The 20,381-nt window shown below is 35.1% G+C and overlaps 1 protein-coding gene across 1 annotated transcript; it reads left to right on the top strand.

Moving 5' to 3' along the window:
• The first annotated feature begins 15,514 nt into the window (after nt 1-15,514).
• On the top strand, nt 15,515-19,511 carry LOC126714694 (F-box protein SKIP14). The gene is given in 3 exon segments (XM_050414957.1): nt 15,515-17,129; nt 17,882-18,385; nt 18,387-19,511. Coding segments are annotated over 3 exon segments (1,428 nt in total). The 5' UTR covers nt 15,515-16,298; the 3' UTR covers nt 18,480-19,511.
• The last annotated feature ends 870 nt before the right edge of the window (nt 19,512-20,381 follow it).

Genomic DNA, 20,381 nt, shown 5'->3' with positions numbered 1-20,381 from the left:
CTGGTTTGTTTTAAAAGACGTCCGAGGAGGAATGCCTCCTCGAACACACAAATATGGGCCCAATGTGCGTCCCCTCCATAGTGAAGAACCCGTCCAGGTGAACGTGGGTAGGAGGGTGAGCCTCACACAGCAGGAAAGAGGAAAATGTAAGACATCAGGGAGAAGCCACAATTGCCGCATTAAATGCAAGAAAGCTATTTTTTCAGTCGTATTAATGTGGAGAAGACAGGCGAACAGTGTTATATTGGCCAGTGCAACTCACAGAAAGAAAAGGAAGATGTTCGATGGGACAGGCACTCAAGTGAAGGTCTAGATGGTTAACAAGTATAAGGTCCTTATCAATTTAAGGAGGCTATATAAGAGAAGGAAATCCCCATGAAGAGGGGATCGGAGAATGGAGGGAAAAGAAAGAGAGAGAGAGAGGTGAAAGAATTCTGTAGTCTGTAATCAAGAGCAAGAGGTGCACTTATACGTCTCCTCGGATCGATACCCTGTGAACTAAAATGGAATATTCTCACGTTCAATATGCTGCATGGCAAACATCTAACTGACGTTCACTTCGTGTAGCCCTAATTCTGTAACTCGCTCTCTACAAATTCATTGTCTGGGGACTTTTGGACCAGAACCACTTACTTGCTGGGCCTGGGTCCCAAAAACCGCCCCTACAGATATTATTACCTTCTAATCTTCTATGGTTATTTTTTACTATTATATTTAAAATAGGCAATGATAGTTGAGAGGAAATATTTTGTGTAACTGTTATATATAACATCTCTTTCACATGAGATGGACCCTACAAAGATGAGGAGGAGGTATACCATGTTTGTTACTATACGGATATATGGGTCTTCTCTCTCACTAACTGTGAGAGAGAGGACTCATATATCCGGGTATATTTTTCCCAAATATAAGACTCCCCTCATGTGAATTGAGATTTAGTGAGAGAGAGGACTCATATATCCGGGTATATTTTTCCCAAATATGAGACTCCCCTCATGTGAATTGAGATAGAAGTTACAAATCTCCATCACTCCAAATACCGCTTGGTGGAACCTAAACCTTTGAAGGCTTGAAGCTGTAGTAAAATGTTCACTTCACTATCTTTTCCTAGGGACTTTCGTATACTTCCTTTCAAAATAAAGTACTTATAAACAGGGACGAAACCAAGATTCGAACCTGAGGGGGACCAAAGCTTAAAACAATTTTTTTTTTCTTTTTAATTTATGAAAATAAAAACTAACATCTATTTCATATTCAACAAAATATTACATATAAAATAAGTGTTTCTTAAACATTTGATATTATAAACATTTGGACAAAGTATAACATACAAAATAAGTATTTCTTAAACATTTCAACACATTTGTCGTTTTTTTTTTTTTTTTGAGAGTTTGTTGGTTATTGATGTTATACTTTCAATCCATATTTATTTATTTTTCTTGTGGGTCAATATCTAAACATTTCAAAGGAGATCCAAAAATATATATATAAGGGAAATCTTAATTTTTCAGATTATATATGTATACCAGTTTTTTTTTTTTTTTTTTTTTTTTTTTTTTTAACTTTGGGGGGGGGGGGGGGGGGGGTCGGTCACTGCTTATAAAATTTGATTTGGTCTTCGTCTTCTAAATATAGCATCCTAGACTTTAGGCGTTGTTTCCAACTTCCAAGTTGATATTCATATAAAATCTGTTGTATCAAGGTAATGTCCAACGAGAAACAAAAGCCTAACTTGGATGGAGCTAGAGGGAGATGAAACAAAGGAGAAGAATATGTGTATATATATATATATATATATATATATAAATTAGCACATTCTGATTATCCTCCACTTTTTTTCTTATTCTTCTTCTTTTTTTGGTTGAGTGTTCAAAATTCTTTGAATATCTAATTATTCCCTTGATATGTCTAGTTCCTCCCTCCCCCTCCCGACTTGCATTGTGTTGTTTCCATCTTCTCAAAGTATATAATGTGTCACTTTTATTTCTCCAATAAAAGTTGGTTCAAAAACACCACTCATATCTTTGAAAATAAATTAAGTATGCAAGCTAGTAGGACTTTTAAAAATTGGATCTGATCCTAATAACTCGTGCAAAATTGAAGGAAAAATACTGATTAGGGTAGGATTTTTTGGACCCGCAAAAATGAATCAACTTAATTATGCTTGTCCACGGGTCAGGCCGGGTCGGTTTTGGACCCAACTCAGACTCAACCTGTCGGTGTTGGGTGGAGGGCAAAGGAACCCAAAACCGATCGTCGACATCAATCGGTTGAGTTGGTTTCGGGTGAGAGTAGGCATCAGTCGGTTTGTCGGTCACCGAAATTTGAAAAATGTGCTGAAATATTGTGAGAGACTGCGCCCCCGACCCCCGTTTTATAGGATGTTGGGCCAAACCCACGTGAATGGGTGGAGTCGTGTTATTGCCTCTCAAAATGAAGGTTTGACTAGTTATATTTTCCCCTTTAGATTAAGAGTTTTACAATGGAGTCGCCACTTATTTAATTATTGGGATAAATAAGAAAACCAAAATTGAAAATTTCCTCATTTTATTAATTTTCAATTGAATTTACATTGATCATAGGAAAATTACATGGTTTTGGTCCTAAATACAATCTAAGATAAAATACATAGCTTTGTTGTCTAGTTACAATCTAAAAATTGAAAATTGCAAGGATAAACATTGGTCTATTAACCCTTGATCTAAGTTCGGAGACTATGTTACAAGGTGGGAAGATGTTAGGCACCCACCTTGCCCGGTGAAACCGGTTTTTAGACTATGGTGGCCAACATTCATATCACATCATCCAATATGTTATCAATCAATTTGCATGTTAAATTTAAAGTGTGTGCATATGATAAATCCTAATTCAATTTATTAAGCATTTCATTTGGATTAAAAGATAAATTCTAGTGAATGTGTGTGGATGGTGATATCCTAGATTCAAGAATTTAAAAGAATTATTAAACAAACATATTTTTCATATTTTTGATGTGGATTTAAGATCGAAACTAGTGTTATGCATGAATATGTGAAGAACATATAAGAACAATTAAAAATATTCAAACATATTTAAAGGAATTTAAATGATTATTATCATGCTTTAATCTTAAACTTTCATGATGGTAACACAAAAAAACAATTAGAGAAAGGGATTATATCTTCATGCAAGATCCATATGGTGGAGGAGGAGACTCTTGAGGGAGGTCCTAAGGGTGGAGGAAAAGAAGAGTTAGGAGAGGGAAAGTGAGTCTCACTCAATACCTTGAGTCTCAGGAAGACCAAGATATGACAAGACTACTCAACTTCACTAGAACTCAAGAGAGGAGAAGAGATGAAGTTTTTTTTTTTTTTTTTTTTTTTTTTTTTTTTTTTTTTTTTTTGTCTTGGAATGAAGAAGAAGGGGAATTTATATAGTAGTGGTGGAAGAAATATGAATGGAAGGCCATTTAATGAGGGTTAACAAAGACTCATGAACCTAGACCTCATTTTAGCATTGGGGTAAATCTGGTGCATTAAATGGAAAGATTGGTGGGAGTGAGGAGCAAGCCAAAATTCGGTTTTCTCGTAGCTGTTGTAACAGCCTATAGAGCCAACTTTGAAAAATCATGTATGACTCAATTCTAATCGGAATTGTCTCATTTTTGTGCTCAAATTGAAGCTTCGGATGTCTAGTTTTTAGGAAAATTAACCTCATTCACAGATTCAAAATATTCTGAGAGATATTGATGAAATAGTGAGCATAGGTTATTTGTTAGAAAATGGTTTCAGCACAATTAGCATTAATAGGTCCCAAATTAGTTCCCGATTAACATTAAATGATTCCAATCACTCTCATTTCAGACTTAACTGGTTCCAAATTTACTCTAATTAAAAAATAATTGCATAAATTAATCATTGAATAATTAATGTTTAACTATCTAGTTAATTAGGTGTATGCAACCCTACCATAAAATGTAGTCCTAACCAATCAAATTATGACACATTATCGTTCTCAAATTGATTATACTTATAACCAATTGACATCAATGGTTCATAATCACATATAGTCGGACGCAATTTGTGATAGTGCATCTCGGCTATTAGAACTTGATTTGATGATAACTTTCAATCTGATGGTTCAATTAGGGCTTATGACCAGCCGATTTGATCGTTACAATATCAAGATCATTTTGGTGAAATGAGATTAATGATCTAGTGACCAAAATAAAGATGCATATTTCTAAGGTGAAATTATCCTTTTACCCTCCATGTGAGGTTAAATGCAGGTTGTAAAATGGGGTGTCAACAAAATGCCTCTCACTGGCAGAGCTTGAAAAGCGAATGTTAATGTATGAAAGAGACACCTAACTTTGCAATCAGTATTTAACCGTGGTGAATGTATGATGCATGTAGATAAAAATGTAGGTGGTCATGTTGTGGATCAAAATGTGGACCGAATCTCGAGGGAGATTGCCTACGTACCTCTTGGTGGGGGGATCAGGTCCAAACGTAGTTCATGCATGCAATTTTGTTTTTGAATGTGTACAAGACATGCTTACTTGAGGTCAAGAAAATATGGAGATTCTAGTCATGTGTTTCTGAGGATCAAAGGTTTTGGATCTTGGCTCACGTTTTCAGAGGACCTAGGATTTTTGGGCTTTGACTCATGTTTTCAGAGGACCAAAGGTTCTGGATCTTGGCTCATGTTTTCAAAGGACCAAGGGTTTTTTGGGCTTTGGTTCATGTTTTCAAAGGACCAAAGGTTCGGGATCTTGGCTCATGTTTTCAGAGGACCAAGAGTTTCTGGATCCTGGCTCATGTTTTTAGAGGACCTAGGATTTTTGGACTTTGGCTCATGTTTTCAAAGGACCAAAGGTTTTGGATCTTGGCTCATGTTTTCAGAGGACCAAGGGTTTTTTGGGCTTTGGCTCATGTTTTCAGAGGACCAAGGGTTTTTTGGGCTTTGGCTCATGTTTTCAGAGGACCAAAAGTTTTGGATCCTGACTCATGTTTTCAGAGGACCTAGGATTTTTGGGCTTTGGCTCATGTTTTCAAAGGACCAAAGGTTTGGGATCTTGGCTCATGTTTTCAGAGGACCAAGGGTTTCTGGATCCTTGCTCATGTTTTCAGAGGACCTAGGATTTTTGGGTTTTGGCTCATGTTTTCAGAGGACCAAAGGTTCTGGATCTTGGCTTATGTTTTCAGAGGACCAAGGGTTTTTTGGGTTTTGGCTCATGTTTTCAGAGGAAGAAAGGTTCTGGATCCTGGCTTATGTTTTTAGAGGACCTAAGATTTTTGGGCTTTGGCTTATGTTTTCAGGGGACTAAAGGTTCTAGATCTTGGCTCATGTTTTCAGAGGACCTAGGATTTCTGGGCTTTGGCTCATGTTTTCAGAGGACCAAAGGTTTTGGATCTTGGCTCATATTTTCAAAGGACCAAGGGTTTTTTTGGCTTTGGCTCATGCCGATGTGTGTGGCCTTTTACCCTAGTACCTGCAAAATAAATATTTTCAATTAGTAAAAGAGTTATTCATTGAAAATAATTTGGCATACCTAGCGAATGCCCCTAGTTTGGGACATATTCCATGCTTCGATGAATGCTGCAGGTGGACAATTGACTTGATGTTGCACCACTGGAGAATATGGAAGAGGATCATAGCTTTCTGTTCTTGAAGAAGAATTTAATGAAGATTTCTTCAAGGACCATTGAATTTTTTTTTTTTTTTTGAAAAATTTGGAAATCTTTTTTCTTTTTCTTTTTTTTTTTGAAAATTTTATCTTTTTTTTTTTTTTTTTTTTTTTGAGATTTTAAGATTTATTCATTATCAAAAAGTGAAGAAGATGAAGATGAAGATGGAGTAAAAGTGATGAAGATTTATTTATGATGATTTTTTTTTTTTTTTGAAAAACCTATCATTTGAATGAGAATAACTTTGGTTGGAAGTTGATGCGGATTGCTGGATAAGTCCTTGCTTAATTCCTGCAAAAAGATAATTTCAATTAGCAATGGATTTATTCATTGAAATGAATTGGAAGTACTTACCCAATGCCCCTAGTTTGGGGCATATTCCATTCTTAAATTGAACCTGAATTCATTGGATGTTGTGACCATTGGGGAACATGAAAGAAGATGGTCTACCATCCTTGGTTCCTGCAAAAAGGCTTTCTTTATCTAGCTTGTTAGAAACCAATTATCGTGAAAACATTTTTTTCCAATGTCCTTAGTGTGGACATGCTTGCAAACAAATGGATTAATGCCTCAAATGAAAACATACTTCCATGCAAGAAGAACATATTTGCACACAATATAAATAGGCCAATGCTCCAAGTTTAAACATGCTTAATGCAAACAAATGAGCTTAACCTAACATGCACCCAAATAGTTTTGTCACATTGTTTTGACTTTGTTCTCCAAGGTTGTTTGGGTGATTGGGACCGGGCCTCTGAAAGGCTGAGTACGTACCTCTCTCATAGAGGATCAGGTCAAAATGTAGTTCAAGAGAACTGGATTTTGGAAAAGAATGATTTTTTTTTTTTTTGAAATGAGATTTCTCTTTCTTTCTTCTTCTTCTTCTTTTTTTATTTTTATTTTTTATTTTTTTTATTTTATTATGAACAAGAGGTGATCCTTTAAACAACCGTTTTGGCAAATCAAAGTGTTTAAGAGTTAAACAAATCTCTTTGATTAGGAAGGATCAAGATCATTATACTCATGTAATCAAATTTGCTTCTTCTTTTTGAACATTGTGAGATTAAGTCTCCAAAGGCAATCAAGAAATGAAATGTGATAATATTTATGAATCACATTGTTGGGTGCAAACAAGGAGAGTGCTGAAAGTTTAGAAGTTATTTTGAGTCATTTTGAGAATTTGAGAATTTTTTTCTCGAATATGTCATCCTGTGCGGTTTGACAATTTTAAGTATTTTTCATTTTTAATTCAAGAGAAAATATTATTAGAGTTTAAGATGCGCCTACAATTAGCAAGACTTCAAGGAGGTTTCATTCATGGGTTGTAACGTAGGCCGGGTTTGGGTTATGAAATGAAGATATAAAAGGCTCAAAATTCCCTATGATGTTTCCCCCAAATATGCATTACTCAAAAATCAAGTATTGGAGGAGTTTTCTCATTTCTTCTTTGTCATCTTCTCACTAGTCTTCATTGGTCACTTATATCAACAATCATTTTTATGCTCATTCCTCTTGAATCATACCTCTAGACTTTCATCTTGTAAAATTATTCTTTTTTTAGGTTGCATCTTTAAGTTTCCAACTTGGTAGGATCTTCCAATTTTTTTTCTTTTCTTCTTCTTCTTTTCTTTGGCCCTAACTTTTGCCTAAATTGCCCTTTTGGGTTTCCGGCCTAGCGGGCTTTCTTTTTTCTTTTTTTTTTTTGTTGTCTTTTGTTTTTTGTCTTCCATCTCATGATTGAATGAACTTTTGGGTACATTTTGCCCTCCTTGCTTTTCTCAGATTAATGATTTTTGGTCATTTTGATGCACTCTCTAGATTTCTTTCTTGCGTCAATGTGCTTGCACATTTCTATGCTTGATGAATCTTTTCCTTTTTCAATGAACTCTCTTTTGGATGAACCTTGTATTCCTCTTGGAATGATGAATTTTAGGTTCTTCGAACTCGATGCACATTTTGTTTTCTCTCATATTGATGGAATTTCATTTCTCTTTCCTTGATTGAGTGAAAGCTCATTTTTCTTTGATGATCTCTTATCTTTAACTTAATGAATTCTGCATTTGTCTTTCATGTCTTCTAGGAGAGCTTTATCAATTAGCTTCAAAGCTACAAAGTCGACTCCTCCTCAACATGAGATTTAAGCATGCATACTTGAATTTTCCCACCCTAGGTTTAGATTTTAGTGGGTTCATAACAAAAAAGGCTAAATGCTTGAAGGCTCAAATGGGCTAGCAATAGATGATGAACATTCTAGGTAATAGGAAATAATTTGGTTTAATCAAAGATGGTCTCTTATCCCTAGTAATGCTTGCTTATAGGCACAATGACTTAAGCTCTTTTAATAAATTCATCTTAAAAGAAAAAGTATGAATGCTCTAATGATGTGAAACAAAAGACTTTTGAAAATTAGATCAAGCGCATGGATTCTTGGGATTTTCCGATGGATGGATTCTTTTTTATTGCCTTTTAAGACCATTTCTTCTTTTATTCAAAGTAATTTAGCAAAAGTGTTTACATTGATCAAATGAAATTAATACTTTCTCAGTACAAGTTGATTCTTCAAGCCTTTAAACATCACAATTTAGAAAAAGTTTTGTCCAAGGGATCCTCATGTACCATTTTGAAAAGAAGACTTTAAAGAATCTTGAAATCTTTGAAAAAAAATGGGCCTTTTTGAAAAAGTCACTAGAAAGACCAATGCCCTAGTTCAAAGAATTTTTTTTTTTTCAAAAAATGACTTAAGGGCTCAATGCCCCTAGTCCAAAGACTTTTTTTCATTTGAATTTTTTTTTTTTTTGGAAAGATTTGGAAATCTTGAATTTTTTTTTTTATTTTTTTATTTATATATATATATACACAAACAAAGCTCATTAAATGCTACATGAAAATTTTGAATTCAAAGAAACATAGAAACATGGAATAAACAAACAAACTTTAGACTTAACCATGATGTTGCAAACCAAATGTGGACTGAGGCAAAGTTGGGCCACTTGCTTCTTCTTGATCCATTTGGGATGCTTGAGACTTGGTGGGCTTGAACCTTGATTATGATGAAATAGCTTGGGCTTGCACTTGGAAGGCATGCATCTTGTGAGCTTTTGGCCTTTGATGTTGATCATGTGTATACACCTTTGATGGGCTCAAGTGGTGGGCTTAGAATGATTCAAGAAACAATTTTCAGTTTCCATACAAAGTAGAGTTCAATCACAAGCCTTTGGGCTTGAGTTCATTCATAGCATACAAGGTTCAAACAATTATGATGGGCTCAAGCGTTGGACTTGGGCTCATCATGGTTCAAACAATGGCCAAACAAATGTGTAACGAAATGCAATTTACATGGACCGACCTAAAGGTAGGTTTTATGGGTAATTACAACATGGGTAGAAGGTGGGTTAAAGGTTCCCACAAGCTAGGACGTCGTACCTCCCAACTTGTGATGTCTCTCCCAACTTGTGACGCCAGGAGCACCGTGTTGGTTCGAATGGTACAATTTGTCCCTATGAACCCCCATGGCATAACCATGATGATCATTGTCGCGATGGGTGGTAGGTTCACCGCTGGGTATGTGAGTTTCAGGAAGACCACAATCCACGACTAATACTACCAGGTTTCCGGGCTAGCACACAAATAAAATAAATTTCATTCAAGCAAATGATGCATGACATGCAATATAATGACATATTAGACATATTATATACAAAAAACAATCAACAAACAATGACATGGTTAGCCACCATAACCTAATTGAAGCCTAGCCCTCAATATCTCCAGTGGAGTTGCTACTGTGAAAGACCGCTCCCCCGGCCCCCGTTTTATAGGATGTTGGGCCAAACCCACGTGAATGAGTGGAGTCGTGTTATTGCTTCTCAAAATGGAGATTTAACTAGTTATATTTTCCCCTTTAGATTAAGGGTTTTACAATGGAGTCGCCACTTATTTAATTATTAGGATAAATAAGAAAACCAAAATTGAAAATTTTCTCATTTTATTAATTTTCAATTGAATTTACATTGATTATAGGAAAATTACATGGCTTTGGTCCTAAATACAATCTAAGATAAAATACATAGTTTTGTTTTCTAGTTACAATCTAAAAATTGAAAATTACAAGGATAAACATTGGTCTATCAACCCTTTCTAGACTATGGTGACCAACATTCATATCACATCATCTAATATGTTATCAATCAATTTGCATGTTGAATTTAAAGTGTGTGCATGTGATAAACTCTAATTCAATTTATTAAGTATTTCATTTGTATTGAAAGATAAATTCTAATGAATGTGTGCAGATGATGATATCTTAGATTCAAGAATTTAAAAGAATTATTAAACAAACATATTTTTTTATGTTTTTGATGTGGATTTAAGATCGAAACTAGTGTTATGCATGAATATGTGATGAACAACTAAGAACATGTGAAGAACATATAAAAACAATTAAGAACATTCAAACATATTCAAAGGAATTTAAATGATTATTATCATGCTTTAATCTTAAACTCTCATGATGGCAACACAAAAAACAATTAGGGAAATAGATTATACTTTCATGCAAGATCCATATGGTGGAGAAGGAGACTCTTGAAGGAGGTCCTAAGGGTAGAGGAAAAGAAGTGTTAGGAGAGGGAGAGTGATTCTCACTCAATACCTTGAGTCTCAGGAAGACCAAGATATGACAAGACTACTCAACTTCACTAGAACTCAAGAGAGAAGAAGAGATGAAGTTTTTTTGTCTTGAAATGAAGAAGAGGGGAGTTTATATAGTAGTGGTTGAGGAAATATGAATGGAAGACCATTTAATGAGGGTTAACAAAGACTCATGAACCTAGACCTCATTTTAGCATTTGGGAAAATCTGGTGCATTAAATGGAAAGATTGGTGGGAGTGAGGAGCAAGTCAAAATTCGATTTTCTTGTAGCTGTTGTAACAGCCTGTAGAGCCAATTTCGAAAAATCATATCTGACTCAAGTCTAATCGGAATTGTCTCATTCTTGTGCTCAAATTAAAGCTCCGGATGTCTAGTTTCTGGGAAAATTAACCTTAATCACAAATTCAAAATATTCTGAGAGATATTGATGAAATAGTGAGTAGAGGTTATTTGTTAGAAAATGGTTTCAGCACAATTAACATTAATGGGTCCCAAATTAGCTCCCAATTAACATTAAATGGCTCCAATCACTCCCATTTCAGACTTAACTGGTTCCAAATTTATTCTAATTAAAAGATAATTGTATAAATTACTCATTGAACAATTAATGTTTAACTATTTAGTTAATTAGGTGTGTGCAACCCTACCATAAACTGTAGTCTTAACCAATCAAATTATGACACATCCTCGTTCTCAAATTGATTATACTTATAACCAATTGACATCAATGATTCAGAATCACATATAGTCGGACTCAATTTATGATAGTGCATCTCGGCCATTAGAGCTTGATTTGGTGATAACTTTCAATCTGATGGTCCGATTAGGGCTTATGACCAGCCAATTTGATCGTTACAACATCAAGATCATTTTGGTGAAATGAGATTAATGATCTAGTAACCAGAATAAATATGCATATTTCCAAGGTGAAATTACCCTTTTACCTTCCATGTGAGGTTAAATGCGGGTTGCAAAATGGGGTATCAACAAATATGCAAAAATGTTGTCGGAATTGGCAAAAAGTCGTCGATTGCTGCATTTTCGCTGGAATTTGCATTTTTTTTTTCACTAAAAATTGCTAGGATTTGGCTGGATCTGGCTAAATCCCACCAAATTTGGTCAAGATCTAGCTAGATCTGGTTAAGATCTTACCTGATTTGGTCGAGATCTCGTTGGATCTGGTTAAGATCTCACAGGATCTAACTTGTTTTGCTGGATTTTTTATATAGCTCTAGTCGGGTTTGAGTTGCTCGGGTTTTAGAGAAGCAAACCTGCCACTTGACCCATCAACGTCGGTTCTTGGAATCGAAAACCTGCCGCCAACGAACTAAAGCTTCAGTTCGGGCTAAAATTGGATCAACATCGGGCATGTTGGTTGGTTTTTCGGGCCATGGTCGGGTCTTAACACCCCTAAACTCAATCTTGACTTGCTGAAATGTCGAGTCAAGTTGGCCTATTGATCACATGGATTGACTTTTTTTTTTTCAAATGGATTTTTCCTTCACTTTCTTTGTTTGTTTTGTTTTTTTTCTTTTTAGGATTTTTAACTATTAGTAAGCTTCGCTTACTTTTTTCTCAAAAAAAAAAAAAAAGAAAAAAGAAAAAGAAAACTATTAGTAAGCATGTTTTGCAGTTTCAATTTTTGCTCTTTTCTTTTTTAAGTTTTTCCCTCTCACAGATACTCATAAATTCTTTCTTAATGTGGTGGATGCTTGAAGGTTTTAGTTTAGTGAATCTTGAACTGTGTAAAGTTAAGACTATGCATTGTTTAACTTTTATTTTTTAGTGTTTTTGTTTAATTGTTCTCTTATTTGTATTGAAAAGAAGACAAAGAAATATTATCAAGTTTTTTTTTTTAATTATTTTTTTTTCAAGGAATAAATTATGGGTCATATTGGATTGATCAACTTATTTTGTAACCTGTTTAGGATGAGTTGTTTCTTACAATCGAGCTAATTCATTTGCTAGGTAGAATAAAAGATGAAGGAAGAAAAGACATAACAAATTACACTCCTTCAAGTTAAATGCTTTATTAATTTTTTAGGGTGGGAGGAAATAATTTGAGAGGGTTTAGCATTTTTAAAAATTCCTTTGAATTATTAAAATTGGGAGGGAGATGATTTTATGATACCTTATTCAATGATTTTGTTTTAAAGCTTTCCTATTTAGTGTTTTCCTTAAACAATTTGTCAAAATTTAAATGATTTCTAAACAAACCTGTAAGGACCAGAATTGAGTCCCTAGCCCAGACGATGTATATACTTAGGCCCAAAAAGCCCAAAACAATGAATTTGTAAAGAGTAGGTTGGAAAACTGGGTTAAAATGAGTTAGACAACGAATAAAGTGGGCTCCATTGATAAGAACTGGAAAGTAGATTGAATTAATCCAAAGAAAGTCGTTCTCGGCACAGTCAGAGGAAGTCAGTTCCTATATTTTTCTCATAAGTTTGATTACAAAGTTGGTTTCTGATTGCTACAGTATTTCTCTCTAGATTTCTCGATCCTTTTTCCATGAAGGGTCTTTTCTATTATATAGTTCTCCTTAGGCGATCTTGGCCCTTCACTTGTTGATCATCCAAGCCACCACTTGAGTGCTTGTCCCATCGGACACCCTTTCAGTCCCTCTGTGCATTGGGGTAGCCAATGCAACACTGTTCAGGGGTCTTCTCCACATTAATGTGGCCAGAAAGTTAGTTGCAAAGCATTCAATGCGGTGGTAGCAGCTTTCTCCTTAGATATTTTAGGACTCCTCCCTGTTTTGTGTTCTTGTAGTGCTTATCCGTATCAACAGAATGTTCCTGGAACGTTCCTCCGAACAGCAGACCACCCCTACGGATCTCAGCCTTGGTTAGCCAAGGAGGCATTCATCCTCAGCACAACCCCCTAGGCCGTTATGATCAAAACTGATTTCTTCATTTGCTAACATGGGCTCTCTTGACAATGTTTACCCCCCTTAGACACTTTCTAGTCCTCGGCTTGGGCCTTAGGCCCATTATATACCTAAATAATGAGCTCTTGGGCCCATGCCCCTACAAAACCTTTTTATCAACCATTTCACTCCATTGTCAAATATATATATATATATATATATATATATATATTCTTCTTTCCACCTAACAACTAAAGAATGATAGACTAAAAAAAAAAAAAAAAGAATGATAGAGATATCTATTCCTGTCTCTTTTAATTGATTAAATATATATATATATATATATATATATATATACAAAACATGGATAACTTTTCTTTCTTTTCAACCTTTCATCTATTTTTCACCATTACAAACTTTTAAACAAAGGATAATATAAAGAGAAATCCAATGAGGTTTGATTTTGGGGTGGTAATAGTATTTAGTTCATTAGGTTAATTTGCAATTGCATCTGAGTCCCTCTTAAAAAAAGAAAAAAAAGATTCTACTTCTTGTTTTTGCTAAAGTAAGTGGGACCATTGGGCCCACATCTAACAACTCTTTGTTACATCTATTTTTGAGAAAAAAAAAATCAAGATAGATAAGTGTGGGGGCCGGTTAATCAATAATTATTAAAACCGTGTTAACTGGGTCTGTGGCCTATCCGAGGACGTTAAACCATCCGAGGAGACTCATATAAGGTTATAAGGGGAACTAAATGAAAAGAGGAGTAGATATCACATGAGATGGGTCCAGTATTTGTTCGAGGACAAAATCCTTCTCAGCAATATGTGTCCGAGGACGACCTGAACGTCATATTGTTACAAACACACTTCAGAGCTACATTACCACTAAAGGTGGGACATGGGACCAAGGGTAAGAAAGAAAAGAAAAACAAATATCTTTAACAACTACTGCCTCCGCATTAATTGCCTCTTAACCAACTCTCTGGCCGCATTAATGTGGAGGTGATGCCTGAACAGTGATGAAGCAGCCTTACAGCTGCTGGTTGAAGGTTCCTGGAAGTGTTGGATGGGACAGGAAGTGATCCCCCGAATCCAACCTACACGTGTGTGGTGAAGATGACACCAAGATGGCAGTATATAACATGGAAGAATGCATTGAGAGAAAGGATCGGAACTTCTGAACAATTGATGCCTAGAAGAAAATCTTATGAAATAAAGAACTTAGCTTGCTTCAATGATAAACTGATCGTAAAATTTGTATTAATCCATCTAGAAACGTTAAGTTTAATCGTTTTTCTTTTGAAGTTAATCTAATTCTTTTATATCCACGCTCTACAAATTTATTATTTGGGTCTTTAGCGTTCGAACCCAATACAAGTTTGGGATCGTTACAAATTGAGTCCTTACAATAAGCTTTTAATATTACCTTTGTTATTATTACAATCAAGTCCTAATATTATCATGCTAAAAAAAATCTCTAATATTGCGAAGAGTTTTGTTGTTCAATTAGTTATCTTTTGTTATTTTTAACGATAATATCTAGATTCAAATCCCCATTCCATTGTTATCACTATCAAATTGTTTAAAAATAAAAGGCCCTAATATTACCACATATCATGTACATCATTAATTAACCAACAATAGCATATATGGTAATTCTAACTCTATTTGTTATTATTTATTTTAATTTTTTTATCAACAACATTTTTTTGGGTGATAATTCTATAGGTTAAGGATAGCTTAATTTTATTGACTTATTTAGCTTAGAATATAAGTTGTAAAAAAGTACAATTATACCAAAAAGAAACAAACCTATAAGAAGTTGTACATAAACTGAATCAACGGAAAAAAGATAGATAAGAGGGTTAGGAAGATTCGATTTCCAAACATTCTCCACTCAAGGAGAAAGACGTGCCAATTGGCCTACAAGACATTGGCAACAACCTTAATCTTGTCCGCTAATCGTAATTTTTTTTCTCTTTCCACATTATTACAAGATATTTGATATTAAGAGTTTCCCTTGTTATCATTTTTTACTTCTTACAAAGAATATATTAATCGTAGGGATAAGAACACAATATAGAGTAAAAAATAAAGAGAGAAAGAAAATCAAAAACCAAAAAAAAAAAAAAATTCCCAAAAGAGAAGGAAAACCTTTTTTTTTTTTTTAGAAGAAAAAAAAGAGAAGGAAAACTTAAAAATAAAGACACGAAAAAAAAAAAAACAGAAAAAGGGAAAAAGCAAAACTAAAATAATAATAAAGTTGTTAGTTTACAAGTTAGAAGTCATTGAACCAATCCAAGACATATCCAATCCCCGAAAGCGAAGTCCCACATTCTAATTGGTCAAGGATCTGGGGTTTTTGATTCCTCACCGCCTCCTTCTCTTTCTCTCTCTCTCTCTCTTTCTCACACAAACACAAACACACACACACTCTCTCTCTCTCTCTCTCTCTCTCTCTGTGTTTCCTATTATATTTTGTCATCCTTGTTTTTTTCTCTACATTGGTGTTGGTGTTGGTGTTTGTGTTTGTGTTTGTTGCATGTGTGGGTCAAGAGACGCTTGAATTTGTCTTTCACCTTTCTCCTCTTCACTAACCCCCATTCCCCACATACACACAATTTCCAGTTCTAGCCCATATCTCATTAGCTTCCCTCTGTTTCTCTCTGTACCTGGTTTTGTTAAAAAAAAAAAAAAAAACCCACACACACACCCAAATACCCAAAAAAAAACCTTTCTTTCTTCTCAGTTCTCACTTGGTCTCCCTTTAATTTCCTTGTTTTTGGTATGTTAATTTGATCTGCTTCATCCTCCTCAAAAGGGTCTGTTTTGAACTTTCATTTACTCCCTGATTACCTCAATTGTTCAATCTGATTTCTAGTGCTGTTTTTGTTATCTTTGCCACACGAATCAAGGGTTTTCTTTTTCTTTTTTGTTCTTTTGGGGTTTGTTGCCAGGGTTTCCTTTAGATTAATTAGGCTCCTTTTCTATCTTTTTCAGGGGGAGAAAAAAAAAATTTATGGGTATGATTGAGTTTGTTGTTTCAGACTAGGTCTCTTTGGCATAGGGTTTTTGTTCTTTCTCTTGGTCCCCAAGAATCAAGAATGCCTCTAGATTTTTCTTGCAGTTCAATCAAGAATATGTCTGAATTGGAGGCCTCTTATTGCGAAGGAATGGATGGGTCTGAGTTGGCTTATGGTGATCCGGTTGGTGATGATGTTATTGACAAGTTGCCTATTGATCCTTTTGGAATGGATATAAAGTCTAGGATTAGGATCACGGGTTGGTTTCAAAACTTGGGAGAGAAATCTGATTTGGGTTCTATTGGTTTTGGGGTTGATGATGCTGAGAAAAAGATGGGTGATTATCATCAGCTATTCACAGGGCTGAATTGGGTGTGGAATGGTTCTATGAAGTTTGGACCAGAATTGGGTAACATGAAGATTGGTGGGTTATCAATTCCATGTGATGAGTTTAATGGTTGTGGTGGGGTTGAGACTGGATTGCTTGAGGGTGTTTTTGGATTGGATGGAAATGTGGATGAGTTTATGAGTTTTAGCCATTTGGGCAACTGGTTTCGTAACAAAGGAGCTCAGGAATTGAAGGATTTTGGGAATGGGAAAACTAGTTTTGATGGTGAAGGAGGTGCACCTCATGATGCCATGAGTTTTGCTTTGGGCTATTTGGGTGTGCAGGACCTTCTGAATGTAGAAAGGGTTTGCAAATCTTTGCGTGTTATGGTCAGGAGTGATCCTCTTCTATGGAGGAGTATTAACATCGATCATCCGTTGAGTGGGAGGATCACTGATGATGCTCTTCTGAAGTTAGCTGACAGGGCTCAAGGCACTCTTCAGTGCTTGAATTTATTGGGGTGCATGAGAATCACAGATGGTGGTTTGAAGCGTGTGCTTGAAACCAATCCAAGACTGACAAAGGTTTGTATTTGTGACTTAATTGGTATGCTTTAAGAAATAGGTTTTATGCTTATCATATGTTGTTTATATCTGATATAATTGTTGGGACTTCTTATGGTTTTTAACAGATGCTTTTATTTTGATTTTTAGGTTGTGAATATATATAATCCTTGAAACTACTTTCATTTTTAAGTTACTATGGCTAGTATGGTCTATTCTTCCATTCTAGGTAGTATTTTTACATGTAGCAAAGAATACATAAATATTCATATATTATTTTCTCTCATATGCGTGACTCGATATAGTATTTTGCCTTTTTGTATGTCAATCAAATCATATAGAGTATTTGGACATCCCATACAACTTGAGCAGTATATTGTATTTCAGATTTCTTTTGAAAGATTTCTTGTGTTTCTGATGGCAATTAATTATCTGAAAAAAAGGCATGTGTAAAACATAGGCCTCTTAGGATTGCATTTGGTGATCCCATTCTATTTATGTTGGTAATTATGAAGCACAAAATTTGACATCTTTTGCAGCTCTTGATGCTGCACATGTACCATATTGATTTTAATTTATTGGTTTTAATTTAAAATTGTAGTTGACCAAACTAATAACTTCTGACTGTTGTAATTGTTGTTAGAGATTTCCTTGTTCTTTGTGCTCATCATGTCTATCTTGAACTTTATGTTGACTCATTATTGGTTTGTTTCTATATTGTTTTTGTTCTTCCAAGGTTAATAAACTTACACATTTTCTCTTCTTGCCTGCAGCTAAGTGTGCCAGGATGTGTCAGACTTAGTGCTGATGGCATGTTGAATAACTTAAGGGCCTTCAAGTCTGTTGGCTCACCTGGAATAAAGCACTTAAGAATCGCTGGTGTCCGTGGTGTAACAGAAGAGCAGTTCAAAGAATTGCTATTCTTGCTGAATGTAGATAATCGTGTGCAGCTGAATGCCCGCAAACCACAGATTTATTGTGGGGGGAATTCATATCTCTCTTGTGATGATGATCGTGCCATTGATATTGAGGTCTGCCCCAAGTGCCAGGAATTGAGACTAGTTTTTGATTGTCCAGCAGAGAGTTGCCAGGGGAAACATCAGGCTGCTCAGTTGTGCAGGGCTTGCATACTCTGCACAGCACGTTGCATCAATTGTGGACGCTGCATTAAGGACCATGATTATGAGGAAACATTCTGTCTAGACTTACTTTGTTTGGATTGTTGGAATCAGCTACTTGATTGCCAAGATGGGCCAGGCAAAGAAGGTTCTTCTAAGTGCACTATCATTCACCAAGCCAGCTACCAGTTTTGCTTTTATGGCTGATGGAGAAGATATTGTATATTGTCAGTTGCTGTTGGTTTTGGAGTAGAATATGCATCATTTGCTGTCCATTGAGTGATTTAAAAGCCCTCAAATGCCAAAGGTGGAATCTGCTGTTGCCATGAAGAACACGCAACTTTTGAATGCAGAGAAGAAAATGAACTTGTAGCAGACCTATAACTGCATAGTTCGTGCCCTGTTAACACCTAGTAAGCACAGACACTTTATTTCGTACTTGTGTCATATCCGTGTCGTACCAGCGTCATACCGGTGTCGTACCAGCCGTTTCATGTTATAATTTTTCAGAAATTGCTTGTGTCATACCCGCTCTGGTGTCCGTGTCCGTGCTTTCTAGGTTAACACTATCTTATATAGGAATCTAGCTTAGGATGTTGTTAGGGGAAGTTTTTAAAAGGAAATAAATAGGACAAAGAAGAAGAAGAGATTTAAAATAAAGAGAAAAAAAGATGGATGAAAGATGGGGAATAAAAGGGAAAAAAAGAAAGAAGAAAAAAGAGAAGGGTTGTGGGGATTCTGGTAAAACCAAAATTGATAGTTTTTGGTTTCTAATTTTTATTTCTAGTAAGGGAAATTTCATGCATCAGTGGCTCCTATCCTCCATATTTGCATCGTCTGAGGACAATGAAGATGTTATTTTGTATGCGTGGCTGTGGAAGCGAGGTAGCATCTGTTGCTGTTAATGGTTGCTGAAGTGACTGTTGTTATAAAAGTTGGAATTCATTTGATCGATGCAGATGAGGAGTCTTATTGTCAGCAGCAAGTACTGGAAGTAGTAGGGCATTCGTGTTCTGTGTTAACTTTGTGATATATGCAGTAATGTTGGCAGTTGTTGCAGCTGGACTGATCTTTTATTTTTTTCATGGGATCTTTTTGTTGCAAAGCTGTACAGTATCAAACTATCAATTTTTAGTCTAGTATTCCAGTTTGTATTATGTTTTGTTCTTGCTTCTTGGCAACCTCGTTGTCTTACACTTGACCAGAAAATGACGGATGATCATATATCCGTTTTTGTATGTAGTATCTCATTTTTGATAATGTAACCTTAGTCCTTTTTACATTAGTTTCACAATGAATAATGATAATTGTTATTTATCTTTTGCAACTAATTTACATTAATCTTTTCCCTCACAAACAGTGATCACTTTTGCTTTTACCAGATGTGATTCTCTTTGCCTACTCTTTGCATGGTGCATGTTATGAATGATCACGAAGAATGGGTTGAATGGTTCTAAGTCCTCTTGTACTATTAACTATTTTGATACTTCAGTGGTTGAAAAGACATATTTAGTAACTATATTTACTAGCAACGGTCAATAAAAAGTTGTATGGTATGTTTCTTGTCTCTACCGAATTTTACTCAACCACTATACACCTGTATTTTCAATCATACTTATAATTTAAATTATCATCTATTTTTTTTGGTAGAATTATCATCTATTTTGATACAAGTAAATAGTGCCACTTAATGAGTTACTTATAATTTAAATTATCATCTATTTTGATACAAGTAAATAGTGCCACTTAATGAGTTACTTATAATTTAAATTATCATCTATTTTGATACAAGTAAATAGTGCCACTTAATGAGTTAGAGAAGATTACTCCCTTCTGGTTTGGACGAAGACATAGTCTGTTTTTTCCCCAAAATTAATGAAATTATATGTTGTAGCAATTGAATATATCTCACTTTCTATAAATAGTGGAAAGAATGATGCATTTGGTTGGTGTTGTTGACAAACTAGTCTAGGTGTCAACTGGTGAGTTCATGAAAAGTGATCCCATAGTCTTGAAATAGGAGAATGATTAAAGTATCTTCATGTTAAAACTAAAACTGTTCTCACACCATTCTTTATGAGTATCACAGGCAAGCAAAGGTGATAATTAAGGAAATTTTAATGAATGCAATTCCTTAATATAGAATGTTAGATAA

The sequence above is a fragment of the Quercus robur genome, chromosome 2, assembly GCF_932294415.1.
Source record: "Quercus robur chromosome 2, dhQueRobu3.1, whole genome shotgun sequence".
Classification (NCBI taxonomy): Eukaryota; Viridiplantae; Streptophyta; class Magnoliopsida; order Fagales; family Fagaceae; genus Quercus; species Quercus robur.
This window is presented reverse-complemented; position numbering and strand designations above follow the sequence as displayed.